At 42.6% G+C, this 19,056-nt stretch overlaps 1 protein-coding gene across 1 annotated transcript; it reads left to right on the forward strand.

The window, feature by feature from the left end:
- Positions 1–10,251: 10,251 nt before the first annotated feature.
- Positions 10,252–12,449, forward strand: LOC121926666 (disintegrin and metalloproteinase domain-containing protein 20-like). The gene is given in 2 exon segments (XM_042459836.1): positions 10,252–10,498; positions 10,501–12,449. Coding segments are annotated over 2 exon segments (2,196 nt in total).
- The last annotated feature ends 6,607 nt before the right edge of the window (positions 12,450–19,056 follow it).

A 19,056-nucleotide genomic window follows, 5' to 3' on the forward strand; every position in this document is an offset into this window, starting at 1 on the left:
ATGTTGTGTGTTTGTAGTGTGTGTTTGTAATGTAGCTTTTATCAAAATAGAGGGAAATGTTTGCATTTGTAGGGAAATGGCAAAGGACATAAATTATACAAGACACACAAAGCAATGCTCAGGGGTCAGGCAGGCAGAGAGAATAAGCAGAGGCCATATGCTCATTTTTGTACCTTGCCAAAATATCTAACAGCTGCTCTCTGAAGACCCTGGCAGACCCCAGGGGAAAATAAAGTGATACGTGTCCCCAGCTGTAGAACAGAGGATGAGCATTTGCCATTTGTATTGTCCTCATCATTCATCTCTTGCCCCTTCATCCCAAATGTAACCAGGGTGTCTGCTTACATATGGGGGGACAGGATGAAAGATGATGTCAATTGCCATAAACATTTTCACATGTTCATTTTACATATCAGTGTGATTTTAGAAACTGTTACAGGTCACATAGACTACAATTAATTTTATTATAGTGGAAAAGGCTATGATCAAAGGCCTTCTGTGTTTCAAAATTACAGTGCTGTGATTAATTTCCAGGGCAACATCCTATGAAATCTTGGGATTTTCTGTTTGGGGAGGGAGAATCAGAAAACTCCAGCACCTCACCAAAATATAAACTCCAGGATTCCATAGGATGCAGCTGGGGCTGTTAAAGTGGATTCATAGAGCTATAATTGTGAAATGGAAAAGGGGTCCAGGTGACTTGTGTCAATCTGCTGTCCAGGTGCTAAGTGCTGATGCACACCTTGAAGGCCACTGATCTCCTTTCTAAATCTTTAAATCACATTTCAACTGAATTTCAGACAAAAGAGACCTGCAAACAGAAAACTGTTGTCTGGCAGGCCATGAAATAGAAGAAAATTTGAAGTAAGTTCCATCGCCACCCTAGAGTTCATCCTAAATGGTTGCTCTTCCATGGTTTCTCTTCTTTTTTGAGCAAAATATTTAGCTGCTGCTGCTGAAAGAAAGGTTACTCACACCTCTGCTCTGTATAATAAAGCAGAATTGCTAGAAGAAACCATGGCATGCCATTCCTCATTTATTGGAATACAAGAGATGAATAATGAATATTCTGCCTTTTCCTTCAACCCAGCTTTGGGCTAGCTCAAAACCTACCTTAAATAATATATAATCCTTCAATGCTAGAGACAGATGATAAAGACTCTTTAGGGATCTGCAGCTAAAATTTGGGCTGACTAATTCAATCAATAAGTGAAATGTAGTCTTCTCTTCTACACTTAGCATTTACCTCTCCTCTTGAGCATGTAGCTCAGAGTGCCCATGGCTTCCAAAAGAACATCTTGCCACAAGCCCCTAGCATCTACTGTACTTATCTCTTTTGTGCAGTTGTTGCCCTCTGTATCTCCCCATTTCATCTGTTCCTTCCACTAACCATTCCTTCTCCCCCAATCATCTGTCTCCCTTCCTCCTGTGACATCTCATTCCCTGCCATGCTAGAAATTTGAGGACTGAAAAAAAAGTTAGGGGGAGTGGGACACAGAATTCCTATCTGCTGGCAGCAATGCTCTCATTTTGCCTCCCTCTGGCTACATCCTGGACTGGGGTTTGGTCGTTTGTGTTGGAAGTCTCAAGGTGAAATATATGTTTGGTAAAGAAACCAATGTGCTCAAGTTCCCACGTGTATTGTAAAGCCACACAAAGTGCTTCTGTTCCAGTTCACCAAAGTTCCCTTCTGTGACTGCAAGCTCTGAGTGTGTGAGAGATGTGACATGAGCTGCATACCACACGCTCTGTCATCTCAGTTACGATCTCTGTGTGAGGAGTTCACATGCTGCACATGGTGGTGTGCTGTAATTGGGATGCTCCTGAGTTATGCTGTATTATACTAGCAGAGAATCATAGACTCATAGAGTTGGAAGAGACCCAATGGACCATCCAGTGCAACCCCTACCATGCAGGAATACACAATCAAAGTACCCCTGACAGATGGCCATCCAGTTTCTGTTTAAAACCTCCATAGAAGGAGACTCCCCCACACTCCAAGAACAGCTCTTATTGTCAGGAAATTCTTCCTAATGTTCAGGTGGAATCTCTTTTCCTGTAATTCGGATCCATTGCATGTTGCCATAGTTCTGGTAATATGGAGATGGAAAAAAAAGGAGTGGTAAATCTGATGAGATAAGATGAGGAGCTGGAAAGAAGAGCTGATGTTTAGAACTAATCTAGCAAAACAGCTCAGGTTATGTCGTTTTACCTACTTTGTCATGCTCATGTCATTGTTGATGCAAGACAGTTCCTAATCCTTCCATTTAAGTTATGGGAAATTTTATTTATTTTTGTTTGCATCAGGCTCAGGCCTATGAAAAGACCTGCTTTTGTGGAGGAGTCATCTGTAGCTTTAATGCAGTGGCAAGAAAACTCTAAAGCACAAGGCTTCCCTGTCCAGCCTGGGTGCAGCTTCTCTAGGCTGTCCCTTTTCTGCTGCAGGCTGGTGATGAAGGAAAAAATAGGTCTTTTCCTGCATTGCCAGCACTTTTGGTTTGTTTGCTCAGTGCACAGTTAGGAAAAACAGTGAGCTATTCCTGATGTAGGTGATAGAGGAGAAAATATGTTGCATATGTATTTCTCCTCCGTGTTGTCGATTCACAGCTGTGCCACATTCCAGCTGTTCTGTTGTTATTCCTTGATAGATATTTCAAAGCAGTAATATTCAAAGACATAGCCATATTAGACTGGATCATTATGCAAAGGGATCCCGCAGCACCTTTGAGTAATGGTGTGCCTTGTATTCCACTGGTCTAGTGGGCTCTTTACCAAATACTAGAATCCTGGAGTGAGCAGGCTCTAGCTTTCCAGATATTGCTAAGCTATGGTTCCTATCAACCTTCACTATTGGTCACGCTGGCTAGGGCTGATGAAAGATGCAGCCCAACAACATTTGAAGGGCCACATCCTTCTCCAGTCCTGGCATAGCCCCCCCCCCCATAAATCCTGAATATAAAATTATTTCCCACATCTCTCACTTGTTTGAAAATGCTCATTTTACCCTTTGCCCTTGGCAAAATGATTCTCTTGGCACATGTAGTATCCTCCTATCCTGCTCTCTCCTTTGACCTGGGCTTACTGATTCACTAATAACCACCAGCACTATTTAAAGCTTTTTTTCCCTGTGTAGCATTAGCCCTGAGAAGACCATAATGCCGAATACACTCAGTAGCCAAAAATAGTGTTGGAAATAGTATGTGTGGGCATGTGCAGAGCAGCAGGTGTCTACATGTATCAGATCAGTGGAAATCACTGACAGCAAACAAAGGAGGTTGCAGCCCTCCTCTCTGCATATCTCTACTGGCTTCCTGAAGGGCTTCCAGAGGCAAGGATAAAGCCAAAGAGCATAAGAGGTGAAAACCCCTCCCAATCAGATAGTGAGAGTTTAGCATGTGTTAAGCGCTGGCTGTGTTATCTCTCAGAGACAAATCCTTAACCCGGGGTCAGGAGATGAAGGATTTGCAATGTAATTAAACCTGCATTATCTGTGGTCACATTTTCAAGATAGGAGTATTCCATCCCCCAGACCACTATCTCACCCCCTTTCTCTGTTATACTTGACAGAGTATACTCTGTTATGCTTGATTTTTATACTTGTAAAATACATGCTTTTGTAAACTATGATGATCTCTTTTTCCAGTGATTGCCTGGAGAATATTATAACCTAAGTAGGGCATTTTGATTTTGGGGGTATGTAGCCATATGGCAGAGAAGTCTGCACTGTGTGTATGTTTAAGAATCAGCATCCTAACATCATTTTTGTCCACTGAGTCTGGAGGGCCTGCATTGCTAAATGAATATGGTATGAATGATAACACTGCATAGAAGTGGAGATCCTTGGATCCCATAGAGTTAAATAGTCAGCTTCAAAAAGATTATAGCTACTAGTCTGTTGGAGCAAAAACAGTTTTTGGCACCTTAAATACTAACAAATATAGCATGAATTTTAAAGGACTAGAGCTTACTTCTCCAGAGGCAGAAAGGAGTATCCAGAATTTTAGGTATCTATGGCAAAAGCTCTGTTCTGATTTTCCAGGAAGTCATCAACAGTTTTGTGACTCCTTAGTGCTAATAAGCAAATGCTACCGTCAATACTCTCTGATGTATTCAGACCATACTCCCTATGCCTTCACCATATGTACTATATATATTCCTGATTCTGGATGTTATTTCACACATCTTATGTGAAGTGGGCTATGGCCTATGAAAACTCACAGTATGTATTGCTTAATAGTCAACTTTTATTGAACCAGAGTGCTGTTATGATTGGCTTGTTGAATTGGGCCTTGGGAGGTCCAGGTTTAAACCCCAATCAGCTACAAATTTCATATTTAACTGCCATATAGAATCCCAGGATTTATTATCTGGTGAGGCACTAGTGCTCTCCAGGAAAGAATTCTAAATACCTCATGAAACTACAAAGCCCAAGATACCATAAACTACAGACATGACAGTTAGGGTGGTATCAAATGTGTAAAAGAGATGTGGTCAAGGCCAGCCACTCTCTCTGAGGCTGTGTCTGCACAGACCAAATAAAACATTCTCTCCATATCTTAACAACAATGTGTCAAGACAATGCAGGGCCCAATCCCCGATTCCAGTGCAAACTGTCCTGGCAACGTACAGCCAGTGCAGCACCAAACCCACATTATGCTACCCTTACAATGGATTGTTAAAAGTCACCTTTCGCTCTGAGTTGTCCCAAAAAATTTGGAGCTCTCTGGAGTGATGTTGGGCAGCTGTTCTTATGTGCATCCCGCAGTGCTGCCTGCCACAGCAGTACGGGTCACTCTCTCTGAGGTCAGAACAAGGCACCCAGCCATACTATCAATGCTGGACACCTCGTTTTCAGACTCAAAGGGAGTGACTCACACCACTGCTGCTTCCATGTGCCCAGTGTCTCTCCAGAGTGCCCAGGTAATGCCCATTATTCTGTGCAGATGTAGCCTGAGTGACCTAAAAGTAGCTCACAGAGCTGATAATTAGGATGTGGAAACCATTTGTGTTGTGTTGTTTCTCTCATAGGAAAGCCAGGTTATAAAAGTTATTATGATGCTTCCCAGATAAATTAAAGACCTGTTTTGTTGTTGTTATTGTTAACCATCCTCAAATAGATCTCAACACATGGTGACCCTTGGATGAGACATCTCCAAGACTCCCTTGTCCTCAGAGATTAGCGTACCATCTTTTATTCCCACGCTAAGTGCAGGATGTAAACGCACAGGAACAGATTCTATTGCACAGCTCTGTCCCCAGGCAGTACCCATTCCGTACCCAACCCGGGCTTCTCTCAGACCTTTTAAAGAATTGGCTACTCTCCCTCTACTGCTCTGCTTAGTTCTTGCAAAGTCATACCCATGACCTCCCTAATAGAGTGCATCCATCTAACATGCGGCCTTCCTCTCTTTCTACTTCCCTCCATCTTTCCTAGCATTATTGTCTTTTCTAGTTATTCATGCCTTCTCGTAATGTGACTAAGTACAGGAGCCTCACTTTTGTCATCTTGGGTTCCAGGGAGATTTTTGGTTTTATCTATTCAAGGACTCATTTGTTTGTCTTTTTGGCTGTCCACAGAATTCTCTGTCCTCTCCTTCAGCACCACATCTTGAATGTACTGATTTTCTTCCTATCTTCTTTCTTAACTGTCCAGCTCTCACCTACATGATTACAAACACCTACATGATTATAAACATTACAAATATACCTACATGATTACGAACATATACTAACCATATATATTGTGGGTGGAGCTGTGGAGGTTTATTTCTAGCAGATTTCTTTGTGCCATGTCTAAGCTGTTCTAGGTAATATGAAAGATCCTTAGAACAGCTAAAAATGGAGCCTCATCTGCAGACAAACACCCCGTAAAAGTCCAGATTGGTTGTTTGTTGCTGCCATTTCTTTATACCAGGTGTGAAAATCATATAACTTTGCAGATGTTGTTGGACTCCAAGTCCTTGTATGGCTAGGCATTGCAGCCCAACAACATCTGGGGGGGGGCACCTGATTCCCACTGCTATTTTAGACTGCAAATTTGGGTAGCATGCAGGATTCGTGGCATGTTTCAGATCTCCCCCTCTGACAACTAAGAGAGAACACTGATCACAGAAGTGGGGATCCAGACTTGCAATTGGTCTGTCAATCCATGTAGCAGGAAAGAGAATTATACAGGCTATTGTCAACATTTGGACAACCAAGGTTCTATGTGTGCCCCCCAAAGCCTGCATTTCCACCCCAAAATTGCCATTGAATGGAGAATCATTTCCCAAAAGCCTTCAAGGGGCATGATTTCCATTTTAATGCTATTTGGGGGTGGGGGTCATGAGTGGGAGAAAAGTGGCCCCTCCACAGCTATCTGCTCTTGAACTCCAGAGGTGTTTGTGGATCTATATCTCCAAATTAATTAACCTCAATTAAAGTTTCAGCTTTCTTAGAGGCAAACAGGGGTGTTCCTTGGGTCTGTCAGGGATAGATCATAGGAAGACTTGAATTTTTTGGTTTCAAATTCCTTTCATTCTCCTGACACATCCCTGAACTGAAACAAATTGTACTCCAGACCTGGAGCTGTTAGGTAGAGTTTCCATTTGGCCTGGTACCTCTTCTTAGGGAGAGGAAAGAATCTTAAGACAAGAACACTGCCTTGAAAAGTGTATGTAGACTTGTGTTTTTTCATTTAAGTGCCATACTTTCTACGGCGGGTTACAGACGGGCAAGAAGGGGTGTATTCATGACGTCATGAAGGTAGAGCCTTCAGACGGGCCTTACCTGAATGCCGTCATGAACATGCCCCCCGCATGCCCCAAGCGGGAAGAAGCGGCATTAAAAAGGTGCTGCTTTTTTCTGCTTCTTTTTGATAAGCGGCGTATGTGCGCATCTCCGTCTGTAAGCTGCTGCACCGATACGTCAGAATTGCTACGCCGCAAATATAAGTTGCCGGTTTAAAAGCTCCGTGTCAGCTGCGTCGCATAATGGGTCGGGGTCCGGGACATGCGTGGTTTGCAGTCAAGCTTTAATTGCAACGTCCGCTGCCATGCAGCTGTGGAAGCTGCGGCACAGCTGCGGCGCATTTTAAGTCTCGTAACCCTAACCCTAGAGCCACTTGTGCGCATGCGTTGCTAGAACCGCGGGAAGTTGTAAGTTTTGCCGGCGGATGTTTTGGTTGTAGAAAGTGATAAGGGAAAGTTTGGAATTTAAAGTGACCCCCTACACACATTCCTGCGCCATTTTCACCTGGGAACGGGCACAGTTCGGCTGCTCCTGGCACAGCTGTGTGGTGGCTCCCCTTTGCCACCAGGCAGGATGGCTCAGCCATCCACCAGCACCCCGAAAAAAGGCAGGGGGACGTCTTGGTCTCATACTGAGACGGCTGACCTCATAGCTATATGGTCCCAGCCAAACATTTTGCAGAAACTGGAGCAGTCCTACCTGAATGCTGACACATATCGAGAAGTGGAAGAAGCCATGAGAGCTGCTGCACCGGTACACCAGAATTGCTACGCCGCTAATTTAAGTTGCCCATTTAAAAGCTCCGTGTCTGCTGCGTCGCATAATGAGTTGGGGTCTTGGAACATGCACAGTTTGCAGTCAGGCTTTAATTGCAGCGTCCGCTGCCATGCAGGTGTGGAAGCTGCAGCACAGCTGCAGCGCATTTTAAGACTCGTAACCCTAACCCTAACCCTAACCCTAACCCTAACCCTAACCCTAACCCTAGAGCAACATGTACGCATGCACTGCTTGGAAAGTTTGGACTTAAGTGAACCCCTACACACATTCCTGTGCCATTTTCACCTAACAATAAAACCCCCTAAAACTGTAAATATTTACATATGTACAAGGGAGGTGATGGGGGATGGCAGGGGGACAGCGGTGGCAGCGGAGACAGCTGTGGCTGCGCATTGCAGATTCAGCAGGAGCGCAGGGACCAAAGGAGAGGAGGCATCCATGATGCTGCTGACACTGGCAAAGTGCAAGCGGACAAGGATGCCAACACCAGCTGATCACCAGCTGACAGGAGACCACCTTTGTTCTTGGGCAGAGCGGGGGAAAAAGTTTTAAAGGGGCTTGGGCACTTTAAATGTGCCCATAGGTTTTCTGCCGACGCTGCTGAGCGCCGCAAAGGAAAAAAAAACGGGGTTTGGGCCGCCCTTGCCGAAGCTTTCTCTCTCTTTGCGGCGTCCTCCGAGACGGCGGTTTGGAAACTCCGGGTCCGAAACGGACCCAGGTGAGGCGTCTTCATTGCCCCCCATGTGGAAGCCCCAACACCTGAAGCACGCCCCCGGGGCGGGCCGTCTGGAGGCTCCCTATTCAGCTGAATACACGTCCAAGACGTCTTCTCCTGCCCGTCTGTATCCTGCCTACAACTGTCACTGATGCTTCATGTATCATGCTGAATGGCATTCCCATGGTTGCCCTTTGTAATATCATCTGGGTAACATCACTAGGGCCTGCTTCCTGTGACATTGCAGGGGTAGTCCATAGATCTCAGGTTTTACCCCTGAAATCTCAGGGCCTGGCACAGTCTTGACAACACTAGCTGATACACACAGTTTCCCTCCCATTGTAACAAGGGAGGGAAATTGTAAAAATAAAGATAAAAACAATACTGCTCTTTCCATTTGCCTTGTTGGTGTCAACATGGCAGAGCTTTGAATATGGTGGTTCCAAGGGCTGGCTGCTGGCCCAAGAAATGTTGCTGCTTAACATGAAAGGGTGCCTGCCCACTCTATGTATAGACACTTATTCCAACATTGTCCACCACCACATCTGAAGAGAACAGTCTAGAAGGCAGTTTTGGTATCCATATTTTTTTCCTTCAACAGAGGGGAAAGGCCAGGGAACTTGTGAGGAATGGTTGAGGGGGCAGGCATTGGTGGCTCCTCCCCTAGCATTTGCTCCCTGAGATAATCTCTCACTCTGTCTAACGGTAGGACAAGCCCTCACAGTTTCTTTGCCTTGGGATCCTCATTTTGCCCTTCCCATTGGTAGGATTGTCCTGTTCAGCCAGTCAGAGGAACTAGGTAGGGAAAGCCTGCTGGAAGAGATCTATCTTAAGAGCCTTCTTAAAGGCTGTAAGAGTAGAAATGTGGCTGATCTTCTCTGGCATGTCATTCCATAGCTTCGGAGCAGCGGTGGAGAAGGCTCTCTTGGGTACTTGAGGTTAGTCTAGATTTTTTTGGATGAAGTAGATTCTTCCCTGAGGATTTTAGAGTGCGGGACGGACAGTACGGAAGAAGGCATTCCCTTAAGTATTCTGGACGCAAGCCATGTAGGGCTTTAAAGGTAATCACCACACCTTGTACTAGCTGGCAGCCGGTGAAGGGATTTAAAAACCGGTGTTATGTGATCATTACGAGGAGTACCTATAATTAACCTGGCTGCCATATTTTGTACAAGTTGAAGTTTCTGAACTTGGCACAAGGGTAGCCCCATGTAGAGCACATTACAGAAGTCCAATCAAGAGGTGACCAACACATATACTACTGTTTCAAGGTCTCCTGGTTCTAGGAAGGGGCGCGGCTGGCGTATCAGCCGAAGCTGATAACAAGTGCTCCTGACTGTCGCATCCACCTGAGCTGTCAGGTGAAGTGACGAGTCGAGGAGCACCCCCATTTTGTGTAATGTAAGCTTCTTTTTCTGCACAAGAATAAATATTTCCCCATTGAAATATTCTTTTTCATGGCCTTCATTTCTGTATCTTTTCATGTTCTCATCATGATGGAAGTGTGAGCAACTTTGGGGGAAAATGAATTAAAAGGTTGCCTACAATAATATACTATATCACCAAAATATCTAACAATGTCAGCTCATTGTTTAACAACAACAATAACAACAACATCAACAACACCCTAGGCAACAATAAGCAGCTCCATTAACCGTGGAACTGTTCCCAACTGGAATAGGAACTATCACAATGGTAATTTGGGGAGATCATCTGCTTCCCAGGTTCTCAGCGCACTTAACTCTTCTTCCTGTCCAACTCTCAGCATCAGCTCTTCAGATATGTCTCCTTTCCCATTCAGCCACTGATGTGGTCTTCCCATTGTCATCTGCCATTGATCTTCTAAGCTCTGCCCTCATTCCAAAGAAAACCCCATTAAGTGTTGCTATGGTCACAACTCTTCTCCTTTTCTATCACACATACAGCTTCCTTCCAGACTTCCTTTAGGCCCAACAGCAGCTCTAGGGGACTTCCCTGTTGTACCCGAAAAGGTAGAGTGGAGAGCTCCACTGGATTCTCTCCTAGGGAAAATGGTGAACAACTCTGCTTGGCTGTCACTGCTGATATTATGGAATGTGCCGAGGGAAACAGAAAGTTCAAAGTCACCACACTGTTTTAAGTATGCTTCCTATGAGGTGACCATCCCAAGGAAAGTGATACCAAGATATGGACATCAAGAGACTCTAGAGGTCACCTATCATTTGCAGATTGAGGGGAAGGGCTGTATGGTGCACCTCTGGCAGAAGAAGAGCTTTATTCCTAAAAACTTTCCAGTCTTTCCTACTCTAAGCAAGGAGAACTTCAAGTGAACTACCCACTTATTAGGTTTGACTGTTTCTATCAGGGTTATGTAGAAGGAAAGCCTTCTTCATTGGTCAGCCTCAGCACTTGTTCAGGAGGATTTAGGGGTTTGTTTCAATTAGAAAATAACACCTATGAAACTGAACCTGTCCCAGCTTCTCCTGTCTTTCATCATGTGGTTTATCGACTGGAAGACCTGGAGACTGATGCCAGTTTGAAGTGTGGACTAACAAAGGAAGAACAAAGTCGTCAAGAGGCCATGATACAGAATGCAGAGAACCTAACCAACAAAAGTATTTCTGGAAGAAACTGGTGGCCACACACTAGGTATGTGAAGATTGCAGTTGTGGTGGAATATGAACAATTTGTGAGGTTTGAAAAAAATGAAACTCTTACAATTATACAAGTTATGAATGTCATCCATGTTGCAAGTGCACTGTATGATCCTCTTTCTATTGAGTTGACTTTAACTGGATTGGAGATCTGGTCAAACCAGAACTTCATAGCAATTGGTGCTACCATAAAAGAGACACTTGCCTCTTTCACAAAGTGGAGAAGAGATTCGCTAGTTAAACGCCTACCACATGATGCTGGCTACTTATTTCTATTTAGATGTTATCAGGGAATAGCTGGGTTAGCATATCTAGGAACAGTTTGTAATAAAGATAAAGGATCTGGCATTTTATCACATATTACCTACAGTTTGGCTTCTTTTTCTAATGTATTTGTTCATGAATTAGGGCATAATCTTGGAATGAGACATGATGAACTTTACTGTCATTGTGGTCAACCCATTTGCATTATGGATGCACATATCTCAAACAGTTATAAATTTAGCAATTGCAGTTACATTGATTATTTCAGACTAAGGAATACAGCTTGCTTGTTAATTCCCCCAGCTTCTGATAGAATTTTTAAATCCCATTACTATGGAAACAAAGTAGTAGAAAATGGAGAGCAATGTGACTGTGGTTCCAAAACTCAATGTCTGTCAGATCCATGTTGTCAACCTAATTGTAAGCTCCGTCCTGGTGCCACCTGAGCTTTTGGAGAATGCTGTGAGAACTGTCGGCATCTCGAAGAGTCTTCCATTTGCAGAGAAAACACTAGTATCTGTGATCTTCCTGAATTCTGCTTAGGACATTCAGTATGGTGTCCCAAAGATGTTTATGTACAAGATGGTACCCCATGCAGTCATGAATCATATTGTTATCAAGGGAATTGTACTACCCATAACAAGCAATACAAAAAGATATTTGACAAGAAAGCCACTGTAGCTTCAAAAGATTGCTTCAGAAATGTGAATGCTCAAGGTGATCGTTTTGGTAACTGTGGTCTTAAATATGGAAGATATATAAAATACTGTCCTGAGCATAGCCTGTGTGGCCGAATCCAGTGTGAAAATGTTCTCGTGTTACTTCGTCTGCAGGAACACCACACTGTAATTCATACAGGCATTGGCAGTAAGAAGTGTTGGGTTACAGACTATCACACTGGAATGAATGTACCTGATATTGGAGCACTGAGAGATGGCACTCCTTGTGGCACTTACATGATGTGCATTAAAAGGAAATGCATGAATGTGTCTGTCTTGAATTATGACTGTGATTACAAGAAGTGCAATTATCGAAGAGTATGCAATAGCAATAAAAATTGCCACTGTATTGCTGGCTGAGCCCCTCCCTTCTGTGACGAAAAAGGATACGGTGGCAACATTGACAGTGGCCCTACACCACGACCAGAATTCACCACGACAGAACAGTTATTCAGATATATAGCTATCCCTGTGGTTTGTGCTTGCCTTCTAGTTTTGGTAGTTTTCAGGAAGCAACTGACAGACTGTTGTAAAAAAAAATGTCAAAATTTTGAAATGAAGAATGACAAAACAGAGTCAAAAAAAGTTGAACATTCAGAGAATATCAATTAGTGAAGTGATGGGAACAGTAAATAATGGACAGTATTGTGCAAACTTGCTTTTGAGTGTGCAATATTTCTATTATTATTTCTAATAATACTTTTTGTTGGAATTTGTCTCCCAGGAAGAGCCTTGGTTCATAAACAGGGAGGAAACTATCTACTATGTGTTGCGGTTCTCTTTGCCCTGTAGCTCAGAGTATTGTCTCCCTTCAATGCAGTGGAGTATATATTCAGAGCAAAAGCCTTTGTTCCCAGTGTGAATGTATTACCACCAAAACCTACATACGCACTTGTGTTATTTGAGTAAATCTAAAATTCTACTGGATGTAGCAGGCTAGGAAAGGAACCAAATTTCCTAGAACTAATTTGTGGGGTTATTATGTGCTAATGTAGCAAAGCCATTGCAAAAAAGTAATCAATATCTGTGGGAACAAAACCATCCTACAGTAGTAATATGTAACTATACTGACGATAACTTTAAAATTGAAAAGAAAGGGTTTAAACAGTGCAGTTTAGGTGTAAATTTAATGAAAGTTCAATCAGAGTAGAAGAGATCTTGTTCTGTTCTAAATAACTTCCTTCTCAATAAATTCTGATGAAAGTTCACCTCATCTATTTACTATGGAACCTTCATCCTCCATCTTGAGGGAGAGGAAGGCAGGCTAGCTCCACCAGGCCTGTCTGGAAGAAGACAAGCCCTCCCTTCATCCACCATCTTGAGGGAGAGGGAGGCAGGCTAGCTCCACCAGGCCTGTCTGGAAGAAGAAAAGCCCTCCCTTCAGCCACCATCTTGAGGGAGAGAGAGGCAGGCTAGCTCCACCAAGCCTGCCTGGAAGAAGACAAACAAAACAAAAAAAACCAAGCTTCATTTATATACCGCTTCATACTGCCTAAGCAGTGTCTAAGCGGTTTACAACTGTAAGCTAATTTGCCCCCAACAATCTGGGTACTCATTTTAGCAACCTTGGAAGGATGCAAGCCTGAGTCCTTTTGCTGGTCTTGAACTCACAACCTTGTGGTTTTGAGTGAGTGGCTGCAGTACAGGCATTTAACCACTGCGCCACCAGCCCTCCCTTCAGCCACCATCTTGAGGGAGAGAGTGGCAGGCTAGCTCCAAGAAGCCAAGTCCTCCCTCCAGTCCATCTGCCTTGGTCCAGGCCTCGGAGGTAGTGAAGAACTGCTGGACCTGATCCCCTTCCCCACCACCATTCCCTTCTCCTTTTGTGTCGTGTCTTCTTAGATTGTAAGCCTGAGGGCAGGGAACTGTCTAATTTAAAAAGATTGTATGTACAGCGCTGTGTAAATTTACAGCGCTTTATAAATAAAGGTTAATAATAATAATAATAATAATAATAATAATAATAATAATAATAATAATATGGACTATGTTTGGTTATGAGAAATGTTTCAGCAGTATATTTAATATTATAGTACAACTGTGGCGCAGATAAAATGCTTTCCTCATGACATGTTCAGCAGTGGACAGGTCAACTCTCCAGAATATAATACTGAAGACCCTGATCCCAATCTCCTAGCCTCAGATGATGATGGTGGAGCTGAGAGCGGAGATCACTCATACTTCCCCACAACACAGTAGAGATACTACGTGTTTATTATAATGGTCATTGTTACAATCAGCTATAACTTCCCATCAAGAATCACTGCAAGAACCTTCAGCAGCAGCCTGCCTGCAACTATATAGTGCCCAGCAATGTGCAGAGAAAGCAGGATATTATGACTGCAGCCTTGTAAGTCACACAATCAAGGAAGAAGTTGGTTGGGAGACAGAATACCTTGCAGCCTTGCTATGAAGTCAACCCAGTACATGAGGGCATACACCTATGCAGTAGGACATTTATCAAAAGAAGAAAGCAAAAATAAACGACACATTTCAGAGGAGACTGTGGTCATGGATGCCAGTACTGTCAGCAGTACAAAGCCAAGTGACTCTTCTTTTGCTTCCCTCCATACACCCGTTCTGCCATGTGGTTTGTCAGTTGCACATTATACAGTTGTCAGCAAGTCCACAGGTTACAGTAATTACATTTTTTTTCTTTCTTTGTGTTTACTTGATATGGATAATGGTACATGGCCATTCTTATGGTGGGAACTTGTGTGACCAGAGACTGAATGAAATGAATGGAAGAGATGATCTGGGTGATTTTGCAGGAATACAGTGATCCTGATGGCAGCAGGAAGGAGAATGCTTGGCCAACTCTCCATGCTGCAGCTGTGACTCTGCAATTCCCTCCTGCAGGTGTCTATTCAGAGAAGATCACAATGCAGCAGATAGGGCAAACACTCTGTCACAGTGGATTGTCAGGTAAGCAAGTAAACCAGTTGAACTCCATCAGGATGAGTCAACATTGGCTTCCCAAGGACATCGGATCCAGATCCTGAAATAAATGAGAGATGTTTTAGGTCAGTGGAGGAACTCCTTAACCAGGAGGAAGAGGAGGAGGAGGAGGAGGAGGTGATGATGATAACTATGGAGGTGGAGTGTAAAATGAGAAGAGCTGTATCTGAATTTCCTCTTTCTCAGCGACAGTCTAGTGTTTAGATTTATTTAGTGTTTAGATTTATTTATTTTTATTGGAGTTCAACACACTCTTTAAAAAAACAACTTAAAATATACTTGTATATTTCTTTTAAAAGAAAAATCTTTCTTATTTCAGTTAAACAAATAAAAAACTGACGTTTGAAGTAAAAATGGATTTTTTTTTACAAAAATCAAAGGCTTACATTGAGCTTGAGTGTTTACCCCATAAATTCTAAATATACAAAATAATAATAACAATAGTAATAAGAGACATTTCAGAATTGGATTGCAAAGGCTCTGGGATTAGACTAATAATAATAATAATAATAATAATAATAATAATAATTTGTTTTATTTATATACCGCTATTCCAAAGATCATAGCGGTGAACAGCAAGTAAGCTAATTAGCAAGTAAGCTAATTGCCTCCAACAATCTGGGTACTCTTTTTAGCGACCTTGGAAGAATGCAAGCCTGAGTCGAGCTTGGGCCCTTTTTCTGGTCTTGAACTTGCAACCTTGTGGTTTTGAGTGAATGGCTGCAGTACAGGCATTTAACCACTGCGCCACCAGGGCTCCAGACCAGGGCTCCAGACTAAACTCTGCTCAAAGCCCAGATGGACCGTAGGATGGAGCAAAATGCTGTCATGTGGCAGAGAGGAAAGTCTGTCAATGGGGTGGCAATTCCACCTCAGAGACAGGCTATTCTAGAGGTATGTCAGGTACTTGGTACACTGGATCATATGAATCCATTTCTTTCACGTGCCCCCCAATTAGACCTCAAATTATGCTAGTACTGGATCTGGCATAGTTCCCCCTCCCCTCAATGCAGTCAGTGGGTAGGGTGGGAGGGGAAACAAAACAAAAGTGAAAATAGTGACAAAAAAAAAGTATGAGCTTCCTCCACATCTCCTGTTCGGCTTACAATCAACCAACAGGGCAATAAACACATCTTAACACAACAAAACAAATATGATACAATAGGCAGCAGTGAAACCTGGTGGATGTAGTAATGAAAGAAGTATAGCCTATGTCAAAGAAATAGACCAAACAGAAAGGGGAAAGAACTGGCATTGTATGTCAAGGATATTTACATATGTGAAGAGTTCCATGACTTAAATCCTGGAAGCTAGGTTGAGAGGTTCTGAGAAAAAATTAAGGTGGAGATAAACAACAGGGGTGTCATTGTGGTGGTCTACTATAGATCCTCAAGCCAGACTGAGGACTTGGATGATGCCTTCCTGGAACAGTTGACCACACATCAAAAAAGAGATATATAATAATAATGTGGGATTTCAACTATCCTGTTATTTGTTGGAAGCCAAATTCTGCAAAGAATATAAGATCCAACTAATTTCTCCGTTGTCTTGCAGAAAATTTCTTTGTCCAGAAGATGGAAGAAACAAGGGGATAATCTATTTTACACCTGATCCTAATGAAGAGGGATGACTTGGTTAATGGACTGGAAGTGGTGGGATCCTTAGGTGGGAGTGACCATGTTCTCCTGGAGTTGATTATACAGCAGAAAGAGGAAGCCAAGCATAATCAGACACATGTTCATCTAGACTTTAAGAAAACTGATTTCAATAAACTTAGGGAAGTACTGAGTGTGATCCTGTGGTCAGGAATAGTAAAAGATAATTGAGTTCATGAGTTCATGATGGATGCAGGTTTCTTAGAAGTTGAATACTGAAGGCACAATTTCAAACAGTTCCAATGAGGAGGAAAAATTGTAGGTGTCTAAAGTGTTTCAAGAAATTAGTCTAAAGAACTTTAAACTGAGCTATGGTTTAAAAGGGATATGTACAAGAAATTGGAAAAGGAGGAAATCACCAAGGAATAACTCAGACCAATAGCCAGCACATGAAGGGAGAAAGTCAGAAAAGCTAAAATTCAGTATGAGTTCATGAGTTCAGTATTGTTTTAAAAACAATTAAAAAAGTAACCGTTGTTGTTCACCTTTATGTCATTTCTGACTTATGGTGGCCCTAAGGCAAACCCATCATGGGTTTTTTTTGGCAAGATTTGTTGCCTGAAGCAGAAAGCACATGTCTTGCCCAAGACCACCCGGTGGGTTTCATGGTTGAGTGGGGACTTGAACCCTGGTTTCCAGAATCCTAGACCAACATTCAAACCACTACTCTGCTTTTGTTGTTGTTGTAGCAAAAAGAAGAACAAGGAAATGGCCTCATTGTTCCCCCATCTTCAAAAAAAAAAAGGGGGGGGGGGGAAGAGGAGCCAAAACAATTACCACCCAGTCTTATTTTACTTTTTATGTATTTTTTAAACCATTGATCTGCTGGTCTTTGACCGTAATAAAGTTTATCTTTATCTACCACCCAGTCAACCTGATATCAATACCAGGAAAGATTCTAGAGCAGATCATGAAACAGTCTGTAAGCAATTTGAAATGAATACCATGAGCCATAGAAGTCAACAAGGGTGTCTCAAAAACAAATCATGTCAGACTAATCTTTTTTTAAAATAAGAGTTACAAGCTAGGTAGATGAAGGGAATGCTGTAGATGCAGCGTACCTTGATTTAAGTGAAGACTTTGACAAGGTTCCCCACAATATTCTTGCCAAAAAAAGCGAGTAAAATGTGGGTTTGATAATGCTATTTTAGGTGGATCTGTAGTTGGTTGACAGACTGAACCCAAAGGGTTCTCACCAATGGGTCCTCTTCATCCTGGAGAGAAGTGACTAGTTGGGTGCCACAGGGTTCTGTCCTAGGTCCAGTGCTATTCAGCATCCTTATAAATGAGCTGGATGATGGAATAGAGGGCATTCTTATGAAATTTGCAGATTACACCAAATTAGGAGGGATAGCTAATACCCTAGAAACCAGGACCAGAATTCAAAATGACTGTAACAGATTGCTGGGCAAAAACTAACAAAAAAAATTAAACAGAGACAAATGAAAGATAGAATCATAGAATCATAGAGTTGGAAGAGACCACAAGCAATATCCAGTCCAACCCCCTGCTTGGTAAATTTAGGCAGAAAAAAATTGAAAGGCTCAGACATAGGCTGGGTGACATCTGGCTTGAGAACAGTACAGTTGGCCTTTCTTATCCGCTGATTTTTTTATCCACAGATTCAAGCATCCATGGTTTGAAAATATTCAAAAGATATATAAATTCTAAAAAGCAAACCTTGATTTTGCCATTTTATATAAGGGACACCATTTTACTTGCCATTCTGTTTAATGAGACTTGAGCATTCACAGATTTTGGTATCCATGGCTGATCCTGGAATCATACCCCAGCGGATACCAAGGGCTCACTGTACATGCAAAAAGGTCTTAGTAGACCACAAGTTGAGCCGACAGCGTGATGCAGCAGCTTTAAAAAGCCAAGGCAATTCTAAACTATATTAATAAGAATACTGGGTCTAGATTGAAGAATGTTATAGTACTACTGTATTCAGACCTCACCTGTAATACTGTGTCCAGATCATTATCATAATAGCCATGATAAATATTTGAAAGGGTGTCATGTTGAGGATGGAGCAAGCTTGTTTTCTGCTATTCCAGACACTAGGACATGGAGTAATAGATTCAAACTACCGGGGGGGGGGGGGGGGAGATTCCATCTAAACATTAGGAAGAACCTCCTGATGGTAAGAGCAGTTCACCAGTGGAACACACCCGCTTGGAGAGTGGTGGAGTCTCCATCTTTGGAGGTTTTTAAACAGAGACTGGATGGCCATCTGTTGGGGATGCTTTGATTGTGTCTTTCTGCATGACAGGGGGCTGGACTGGATGGCTCTTGTGGTCTCTTCTAACTCTATGATTCTGTTCTGTTTGTTCTGTTTCTGGTGCCTCAAAATTATCTCCCAAGAGAAATTACAATCTTAACTAAGCATAAGAAGGAGGAAACAAAACAACTGGCTCCTGTGAGGTGGAACTACAGGAAAACGTAGTTATATAAATTGTCTGACTTCAAAAATTATATGCTAGTGGATCAAAAGGGCCACTCAACCAAAGCTGTCTTCCACATTGATTGCAACCAATGGAATATAGGGTAAGGGCACTTTGAATTTATTGTAATTACAGTCCTCTTATTACAGAATTTACAAT

Source organism: Sceloporus undulatus, chromosome 1 (genome assembly GCF_019175285.1).
Source record: "Sceloporus undulatus isolate JIND9_A2432 ecotype Alabama chromosome 1, SceUnd_v1.1, whole genome shotgun sequence".
NCBI classification, from domain to species: Eukaryota; Metazoa; Chordata; class Lepidosauria; order Squamata; family Phrynosomatidae; genus Sceloporus; species Sceloporus undulatus.